The sequence below is a fragment of the Glycine max genome, chromosome 10 (genome assembly GCF_000004515.6).
Source record: "Glycine max cultivar Williams 82 chromosome 10, Glycine_max_v4.0, whole genome shotgun sequence".
Taxonomy (NCBI): Eukaryota; Viridiplantae; Streptophyta; class Magnoliopsida; order Fabales; family Fabaceae; genus Glycine; species Glycine max.
In genome coordinates, this window is record NC_038246.2 from 2,204,295 (window position 1) to 2,214,789 (window position 10,495).

At 32.4% G+C, this 10,495-nt stretch overlaps 1 protein-coding gene and 1 pseudogene across 1 annotated transcript; both read left to right on the top strand.

The window, feature by feature from the left end:
* The first annotated feature begins 1,212 nt into the window (after positions 1-1,212).
* On the top strand, positions 1,213-3,910 carry LOC102660477 (uncharacterized isomerase BH0283). The gene is made up of 6 exons (XM_006588561.4): positions 1,213-1,584; positions 1,661-1,867; positions 2,152-2,445; positions 2,658-2,819; positions 3,458-3,541; positions 3,622-3,910. Exons 1-6 carry the CDS (start codon positions 1,555-1,557, stop codon positions 3,727-3,729), a joined length of 885 nt encoding a protein of 294 aa, XP_006588624.1. The 5' UTR covers positions 1,213-1,554; the 3' UTR covers positions 3,730-3,910.
* A 4,673-nt stretch (positions 3,911-8,583) lies between these two features.
* Positions 8,584-9,689, top strand: LOC100805022 (probable aspartic proteinase GIP2; annotated as a pseudogene).
* Positions 9,690-10,495: the final 806 nt, after the last annotated feature.

Sequence of the window (10,495 nt, forward strand, 5' to 3'; positions counted from 1 at the left end):
TGTAGAACTGAAAATCAATGTGCAAATGTCTTAACAAAAGCTCTTCCAGAAGCTAGATTTGAAGCTTTAAGAAATAAACTAGGTGTTTGTAACCATTGAGGCAAGGAGGAGATCTGTTGAAATTGTACCTACAATAGCTGCATACGTGAATATTTTAGCTCATTTTTAAAATTTAAAATTGTTTGTTGCTTAGTATCTTTAGGAGTTATGAATATGTTTTTTATCATACTAGAAACTGTTTTAGTCATGCATAAAAATAAGAGATTTTTTGTTTTATATATTTGACTCTAACTCTATTTAAAGAGCAAATAAATAACAGCTATGCATATTTCGAAAATATATCTGTTGTTCTCTGTTTTTTTATCTAATCTTCAACAAGTGTTTTTGCGTGGGAAAGCTGTTACAGTGATGGAAGGGTGTGTTCTTCTGGTCTAGTTCTGTTCCTCGCATCAGATTATGTAGCCAGAACTGAAATTGGAGTCCTGAATTGTGATTATGCTTTATCTCAGCAAATCTGTATTTGATACACAAAAACATGGTTCTGCAGTATAATAATCACATTTGCTGGGTTCAATAAATTGGTCAATCATTGCTTTAGCTACCGGATCTTCCACCGGTCCCCCTCGAAGAAAAAGAAACTACTGATAAACGCTTTTCATTGCAGCTAGCCGTGCCTAGGGACTATGTTGCACATTGAGCACATGATGAGGAAAAACTTCGCAACAATCTTTATGAAATGAATTTCTATGTTGTAAATTTCAGAAAGAAACAACAATATAAGTATCGAAAAAACAAGAAGAAAGAAACAGCATTATATGCATGTTAATATATTGAATTTTGTAAATAGGCCCAATCCAAGTCCCGCAATGTTTTGAAGTTATTAGTCTTTTTGTTATGGGATTGAACTTGGGGTTATTTCTTTGTCCAAAATGCCTAAGCCAATTTCAACTTGTACAGCCCTTACTCGTATCCTATTTACTTCTTATTTTCAACCAATGTAAGACCCATTTTCCAACTCCAACGCATGCCCATTGTACATCATCATAATCACTAACATGGACAAAAATTGGGCAATATAAGAGTATATGTCCCTACTCAATTTCAAATTTGTTCAATATTATTATAATATTTAATTATCATTTAAGTCTTTATTTTATTTTATTTGTATTGCTGTCCTCACTATTATCATAGCCTCGTCACCAAAAAATTTTGGGTCGTGTGTGTCTTTTGTACTTACAATGGCTAATTTATAGAATTTTTCCTATTTGTGTTGGTAGCATGTGGAACATGTTGTCAGCGGCCAGAGCCCGCCAACGTTGAATTCTCTATCTCTATTCTCAAGCACCCAATCCAAGTTCTGTGATTGATCATAGACAAGACAATCATGATGTACCCTTATATATATATTACTCAGGCTAGTAAAGCACAGTTTTTTTTATCAGCTATTGGACTCCACTGAGTCAGCTTAAATAACTTTTTTAGCAAAATATAAATAAAACCAAACAGACACACGTTGGGATCTGTCAAGTTGTTCTGTGCTGTGTGTGTTCTACTATGGCAAAGAAACCTGTGAAATACTTTGTGGTATGTTTGAGCTTGATCTGTCTGATTTTATTTTGCTTGTTATTACTGTGTTATTCAATTTCGAGTTGACATGAAGGTAGATGCATTCACTGAGTCAGCGTTCAAGGGGAACCCTGCAGCAGTGTGTTTGCTAGAGGAAGAGAAGGAGGACTCATGGATGCAAGGGGTAGCGACCGAGTTCAATCTCTCTGAGACATGCTACTTGACTCCCATTGCTGAGTCGGAGAGATCCGATATTTCGCTCAACCGTTTCCGCCTCAGATGGTTCACTCCTGCTACAGAGGTGAATTTTGTATTCCTTACTCAGTGCCCTTTTCTTATGTGTAAATTAAGTTGTCAAGGGAGTCCACCTCAGTTGATTGAATAAAGTGTGTGAGTTATTGTAAATTTTCTGACATTATCTTCGATTGTATCGGATAAAAAGGAATGTATAAATTATGTTAAAATATATCATGCCTAAGTACCATCAGTTTGTAATAAAGAAGCATTGTTTTTTGTGTAGTGTACTGCTCCCTTGTCAAATGCTTGACTGAGAGATACTGTTAACATTGTTTAGTATCTTTGTAGGTTGAACTTTGTGGCCATGCCACGTTAGCATCTGCACACGTTCTTTTCTCATCCGGTTTGGTGAAATCCGATATTATTGAATTTGTGACTCTGTCTGGAGTTCTAACTGCCAAAAAGGTCTCAGGAATCAATGATGGAGAAGGTGCCTCAGAGGATGGGCTTTTCATTGAATTGGATTTCCCTGCTGATACAGTTACTGAATTCAATTCTGCTGACATTTCACAAATTTCGGCGGCTTTGAATGATGCTCCTATTATTGATATAAAAAGGACAACCGTTGGAGATCACCTCTTGGTAATTACTTGTATTGTATCTGTTTCTAATTTTGGTTTTGTTTTCTGGCACCATCAAACACGCTCATTGGTTTATGTCTGCTAAGCTCTTTTCTAGTGTAATACTACTATATTCTGTTGAAAGATATGATGTTTATTGGGAAATGGCATGTTGGAGTCGAATAGTGAAAATTGTGTATTGTGTGAATGATGAAGCTAAATGATGTTTTCTAGGTTGAACTTGCTTCAGGAAAAGATGTTGTAGAACTACAGCCAGATATTGGTGCAATAGCAAAATGCCCTGGCGGGGGCATCCTGGTTTCTGGAACTGCTCCTCCAGAGTCTGGATTTGATTATTATTGTCGAACCTTCTTTCCAAAAGTTGGAATCAATGAGGTAATGTAGCATGCTTAGTACAAGCTATTTTGTGTTGTCAAGTGGCTGAAATAATAAACAACCACTAACGTGTCCCTAATTTGGTAATAAATCACGACAAAAGACTCATATGACTAGGTATGGATTGCATTTTAAAATCAAATTAATAAGCATTTCACAATTCTCTAATGCATTAAATCAAGTGTGTGTTTGAAGAGCATTGACAAAATTGATTTTGAAAAGAAGTGTTTTATGTTTAAATGTTTTCATTATAAAATTAAGTTAGGAGTAAAATTGAGTATAAAGTTTTTTTTATCCAATGGAAAAGCAACTCAAAATTACTTCTAATTCAGAATTAATTTTGATAATCAATTTTGAAATCGTAGGTAACATGAAACTAAACATATGAAAATTGATCTAAAATCAATTTCAAATCTAAAATCAATTCTTCAACATGAAACTAAACACACACAAATACATCTAGTAAGACTACTACAGTCATATTACTGAGAAACCAATAGTTGAGGACTGCTATGCCTAATTCTCTTTTTCTGTCATCAGGATATCTGTTTTATGTGTATAAGAAAGGTTTCTTCCAATGTATTATTCTATTGTAAAGAATTAGGGAAAAATTTGAATCACTTGTTGATTTGCTTCAGGATCCTATCACTGGAAGTGCACAATGTGCCTTGGCACCTTACTGGGCCAAAAAGATGGGGAAGTGTGATCTCAGTGTTTATGCGGTACTCTTTTCTCTTCACTTAATGAGATTTTTTTTTTTTTTTTAATTTTCATTCTAAATTTATGGGTTAATTTTAAGCAGGCATCACCTAGAGGTGGAGTTGTCCATGTTCATTTTGATGATCAGAGCAAAAGGATATTGATGCGTGGAAAGGCTGTAACTGTCATGAATGGGTGTGTTATGATTTGAACTCGTGTATAACATTGCAAATATTGATTGACTAAAAACCTGAAATTGGATTAATCGCCAGGAATTGGATTTCGATACCTGAATTCTAATCTCAAGTTGGTGATTGACAATACTTATGTTATTTTCCATATTTGATATCAATAAAGTATATAGTCACAATACATTTGTGCTTTTCATGTAAGTTAAGTTTGTGGCATTGCCTTATGCAAATGTGATAAATTAATTTTAGTATGTCTAAATGTATTTTAATTTTTTCATCCTATATTTTTCTAGGATAAATTTTTGGTGGTAAAATGTAATTTTGTGACCTGAAATCAATGTGTGAATTATCGTTTAACGAACAAACTTTAAAATAATCTTTATTAATCAATATAAAAAATACCGTGACTCAATTGATAATTAAGTTTGACTCAACGGAGGCCGTACTTCAGATTTAACTGAAAGAGAAAGATAGGGCAGATTTTAAGTTCACAGCAATAAAAGGAGCTCATTATTTTTATTTTCTTTTTATAAATAAAGGGAGCTCATTTAAGCGCATCAAATACATTTTAGTGGAACAAATGATATATAAGGACAATAAGGACAATATGCTAAAAAAAATACTACAAGATATGTTGTGTTTAGGAAGGTAGTATGCATACTTTGTTTCAAAATTTAATTAATTAATTTTCATACTTTTACATGATTTTTAGCATGAAACAATATTTAGAGTTGTCAAATTAGCTATAAGCTCATGGGCTAATCCATCTCTGGGGCAAAGCCCCTTCCATTCAATAAAAAAGTCCATCTCACTATCATAATAATAGCCCTTTTTTTTTCTGACTCAGTAGTCACTAGTTAGTACACACTTAATATTGGAGCTGGGGATAGGACTGAAGCGGCTGAGCCCACAACACATTAATATTAGTAAAATTCTATTAAAAAATATTGTCCAAATAATTAAAAGTATTATGAAAATGATGAAGAATAAATTAATGAATAATATCCACGGTATTTGATTTTAAATGATCTTTATTTTTATTCATAAAATCCGAGCAAAGCACGACCATAATAACCAGTCTATTTAAAAGAAAGCATGCTCTGTTATATGCAATAATAACATAAAATCAAGAATTTATGACCTGAATATTTTTTTGGTTACAAATTACGCAACATATATATATATATATATATATATTATTTCACTTATACGTATAGGGCAGTTATTTCACTTACTTATTTGTTTACTTACATCCTAACATTCCTGCAACATATACTCCAATGGAGCAATCCAAAATTACTTTTCCACGGGTACATTCTTTCAACATTATGATTCTAATTTTCAGGAGTTTTATCACTTGAACATAAATAAAGTTTAGATTGTATGTGATATTATATGTACTCATCTTTTTCCATTGTTTTCTTTCATTTTCTCATTTACATTTATTTTTAAGTATAGTACACCTCCAAATTAAAAGGGCAATATTTTATCTTCCTAATTAATTTTGTGTTTACCAAACATTTTGTTTCTGTTATCCTCAAATTAATTATTCCGTTGCAGAATTTCGAATTCAAACCAAATTGCTCCAAATGTAAAAAGATAGTGAAGACCGTGTTCTCAACAATGATGGGAAGTACGGTGATGATATTTGTCCTCTTCTTTATGTATTTATTTTTGGGTGAAATCCTCTTCTTTATTATTCTCTAAATATAAAAAAATATTGGACGAGTTTATTTAAATTTAAATATATAATTTTTTATATAAACACTTATTTAAAGAATAGATAAGATTTACTTCTTAAAAAAACAAAAAATTATTTCCTTAAAATATAAACAATTTAGACAAATACATCAGAAAATCATAAAAATACTTGTTTTTTTATAAAAAGAAACACTTTTTAAAAATCAAATTTAAACAAACTACCTCATTACCAAGCTAATTTTAATTGCATATACAGGAGCTTTGCACACAGGCTAAGTATTTAAGTAATGCAATTTTGTAGGTGTTACCTCCGTCAAGGTTGAAGGTGAAGGAGATGTTGGGGTAAAACTGACTGTGACGAGTACAATGAGTCCTGATGTGTTTGCTGCCATAATTGCAAATATTACGAAAGAAAATTCGCATAAAATCACGAGTACTACTAGTCCTGATATGCAGCTTGATGCAATACTTGGAAAAACCGCGAAGGAAAATTCACATAAAGACAAGGCACAAGCATCAAATGCAAACCAGGAAGAGAACAATAATATTGAGGTGTCATATGGTCAGAACAAATTCAAAGGTCATCAAGGAACCATAAACCTGCAAGGAATGACTAAAAACAATAGGATAAAACAACTGGAACTTGTGCAAAATCTAACAATCAAATTCAACGACGATAATGGTGAAGCTTCCCAAAAGGGAACCCCACCACCAGAGCACGCATCACAACCACACCCAGTCCCTGACCCAATTGATAGTGGTAAGGGTTCTGAAAATGGTGATCCCGTTGATAGTACTACTCCACAATCACAAAGACAAGGTGGACATAATCACTCATCGTCATCACCGTCACCATCAGAAACCATTCCTGTCAGTAGTTCGTCAAAATGCATCATAATGTGAGGTCATAAATTGTCCCATGCACCACAATAATTAAGTTGGTGATTTCCTTCGGACTGAAGTTATTATTTTACATAGTTTACCATGTTGAGGTTTTATGTTCCGCTTATATATCATTGCATGGTCATGCCAAATAAATGAATAAATATTACTAGTAATATATATATATATATATATATATATATATATATATATTACTAATGTGTTTTTAATATAGTACTTACCAAAAAAAATAGTTGTTATGTAAAAAATATTTATGTGTTAAACATCAATCATAACTCTTAATTATTTTAAAGTTCAATTACTCATTCTATTTATATAATTATTAAAGTTATTTTTTTAGTTTCTATAGTTAATAAATGAATTTTTTAGTTTTCAAAGTTTATACTTTAATTTTCATAAGATCTCTCTCATTAAAAAATTTTAACTAACGGAATTAAAAATTTTAGTGACAAAGACCTTTTTAAAAATTAAAATATAAACTTTGTGACTAAAAAATTTACTTATTAACTATAAGAACTAAAAAAGATAATTTTAAAAATTATAGAGATTAAATGAATAATTAAATTTTATTTTAATTAAATACAAATAAATATAAATAATAAAAATTATCTCTCATATGCTATTAGATTATGTTCTGTATCTCTAAGTTTATATTTTTAGACATATATCTATAAAAGAATTCGACATAACATTTAATATTTTATGTAAGAGATTCTTTTAAGCAAAAAAACATTGACAGTCTTAAAAAAAATTAAATTTACTATTCAACCTGCCTGTGTTATTTATTTTTATAATAATTGTGAAATTACTTTTTTAAAATAATAAAAGGAGGCTTAATGCATGCACTCAAGTCGTGTGAAGAATAAAATTATTAAAATTTAACTTGTCTAACCAAAAGTTATTTGCTTTTGATTTTTATAAAGGAAAGTTCCACAAATATTAGCAATATATAACTCTTTTATTTGCAGTAAAAGAATCTCTCTCGAAATTTGTGTTTAAATCTCACTTAGAATAATATGACGTGCATGCAAACAGAGAAAATTGATTTTTCAGCTACCCTGAAGTAACCTTTCAGGCAATGATTTATGAGTGTAAACAATGTTGAAAATTCAAACAAAAAAAAATCTTGCAATTGCGACCTTTGATATATTATTGAACAAGGAGTTAATAATTAACGTGTATTATACTTTAAGGGTATAGATTCATTTATCGATAAGAAGATAAGATTGAGATTTGAGACCATAAAGATACGTCACAAAGTCAACAAATCAAACTGAAAGGTACGCGTATTCCTTTTCTAGACAAATCCAGTTTTGTTAGATACAATGTTAAAACTGCGACCTATAACGTATAAACAGCTGGCTAATTGAGTTTTATGCAGGATTGTCAGTATGGATTAATTCCAATTTTATTGCAGGCATGTTAGAGATAGGTGAGAAATAAAAAAGTATTAAGAGAGATTAAAAATAAACCAATTTAATATGTATAACTATGTTAATAAATTATAACTTTATCTTTTATAAAAAAACTTAATTGCAAAATCTATCTACCAGTTAAAATTTAACGGTCAACGATTAAAATTAATTTTTGAAACTCAGATATTTTAAAATATAAAAAAACTCATATAATAAATTAAAAAAAATAGAAAGATCGATGTGGTAAAATAGATAAAATAAAGTAATGAATTTTACAATTAAGTCATAACTATCTCTCTTTAAATCTGTATTTAATTAAAATAAATAAATATAAAATTGTTCATGTATTTTTACTTGCTTATAATTTTGTAGTGTTTAATTCATATAACACGGTATAAAAACGTCTCGTTATTTGGATTTTGTCGTCTGATTCTTTTAATATTAAAAGTTAAATTTTAATAAAGCTCTCGACAAAAAGGTATAATATTTTTACATATTTTTTCAACACATCATTCATATTTTTTTTTCTTTCCTCGATTTTTTTATAAATAAAAAATTTTTAAATGAAGATAATATTATTAGCTAATGTATAATTATAAGTAAATGAGAAAATTAAGATAAAATATGTTTGAAATTCCTACAGAATATGAAAAACATTAATTGTGTTCTTATAAAAATTTAACATAATTAGCGAGACGAACATAGAAATTTCATCCTAAAAATTAAGTACGTAGCCACAAAGGTTTGAAGTCTGAAAAAGAAGTTAAGAGGCCAATGATCCACATATATAAAGAAGTGTGCTTTGAGGCTTTGAAGATGTCGTGCGTAGTGTGGTTTGAGGCTTTGATTCATTAACGAAAAAACAACAACACGTGCGGCGTAATCCCCGACAACACCGTCACCGGCACCGCCACCAGCGGCGAGCTCGCGGAAGACGTTGTTTCACTCCAATCCACCAACGGCTTCAACCCTAAGCAAAACGCCACCGTTTCACGATTTCTATTCGCCTGCGCCCCAACCTTCTTACTCCAAGGCCTCGCAACCGATGTCAGCGGCATGGCCGGTCTCGGCAGAACTAAAATCGCTCTCCCCTCGCAGTTCGCTTCCGCTTTCAGCTTCCGTAGAAAATTCGCCGTCTGCCTCTCGTCTTCAAACGGCGTCGCTTTCTTCGGTGACGGACCTTACGTTCTTCTCCCCAACGTCGATGCTTCTCAGCTACTCACCTTCACGCCGTTGTTACTAAACCCCGTTAGCACCGCTTCCGCTTTCGCCCTGGGAGAACCCTCCGCCGAGTATTTCATCGGCGTGAAATCGATTAAAATCGATGAAAAATCTGTGCGCGTTAACACTACTCTGTTGTCCATAAACAGCAGCGGCGTTGGCGGAACCAAGATCAGTTCCGTTAACCCTTACACTGTTTTGGAGGCTTCGATCTTCAAAGCGGTGACTGAGGCTTTTGTAAAAGCTTCTGCTGCTAGGAACATAACGAGGGTGGCTTCTGTGGCGCCATTTGAGGTGTGCTTCAGCAGTGAGAACGTGGTCGCCACGCGTTTGGGGGCGGCGGTGCCTACCATTGAGCTTGTGCTGCAGAATCAGAAGACGGTTTGGAGGATATATATTTGGAGCAAACTCGATGGTGAGTGTGAGTGATGATAAGGTGCTGTGCCTTGGGTTTGTGAATGGTGGTGAGAAGCCGAGGACTTGGATTGTAATTGGAAGACAATCTTTTGCATGGCTACTTCCAGATTGGGATTCAGCTCTTTGCTCTATGGAAGCCGAACTACGTGTTCTAACTTCTACTGTAGAATTTAAGTGTTGAGCTTGGCATCTTCGAGTTTGGTTCATGCAATACTTTATCATAGACAAAGTTTATAGCTCTTTGTCTGCTTATCGGGTTGCATCATATATATAGATTTTTTTTACTATTTGATAATGCATGTTAATAATTAGCTTTTACAAAAGATTGATTTGGATGTATATAAATGGATTTTAATTGAATCCATCTCTTTTCAGTAATTGAAATACTAGCAATAGTTTTCTTAAGATATGTTTTCCCATTGCAGCGCTTCGGTCAATGTTGACCACACCGATGGAAGATACGTCACTTATGACTTCATCGGAGTCAATTCAACCTTACCCAACCCCAACTTGGCATGACTTCATCGCCATAGCTCCAACACCTCACTAGTTCACCTAAGACCAAGGCCCTACGCTCTTCGAGTTAAATTTAGTAGTTTCTAGTATTTGGCAAGCTAAACGTTAACTTAATTATAGTGAGTTTATTGGATTCTCTACGTAATTATACTGGGATTAAACAACTCTATCATAAATTATTAATGTAAATTAAAAAAATTGTACTAACCATCTTTATCTTTTTAAGTATATGTAAAATGGGTTTGCCTGACCCAAATTCTAAAATTTTTTGTGGTCCAGGCAAGCCGCACAGCGGGTGGTGGCCTGTCCGGTGGGTGGGATCAAATTGGTCGATTTTACTTTTTCTTTATTTCTAAATTTGTATGAATTAAAGAATATTTTTTTAAAAAAAAAAAACAGATTTATATTTTTTGAGCTTAGCCTAGCCTACTAAGTTCGATCCATTTGTCATCTGTAATTTTTTTTTTATCATTTTACATTTACAACTAATTCAGCTTATAATTTTACAAAACACTTTAAACTTTATTAACTTATTGATTACCAGTAGTTATTAGCTATAGGTTTAATTAACCCATTTTAATGACTCTATTTGAACTGATATCTAACGACTATG

Bases quoted from the DNA above. Each gene is read 5' to 3' on its own strand.
- LOC102660477 (XM_006588561.4), top strand. From the start codon at position 1,555: ATGGCAAAGAAACCTGTGAAATACTTTGTG. The intron at 1,585-1,660 runs GTATGTTTGAGC...GTTGACATGAAG, and splicing joins AACCTGTGAAATACTTTGTG to GTAGATGCATTCACTGAGTC. The intron at 3,542-3,621 runs GTACTCTTTTCT...AATTTTAAGCAG, and splicing joins GTGATCTCAGTGTTTATGCG to GCATCACCTAGAGGTGGAGT.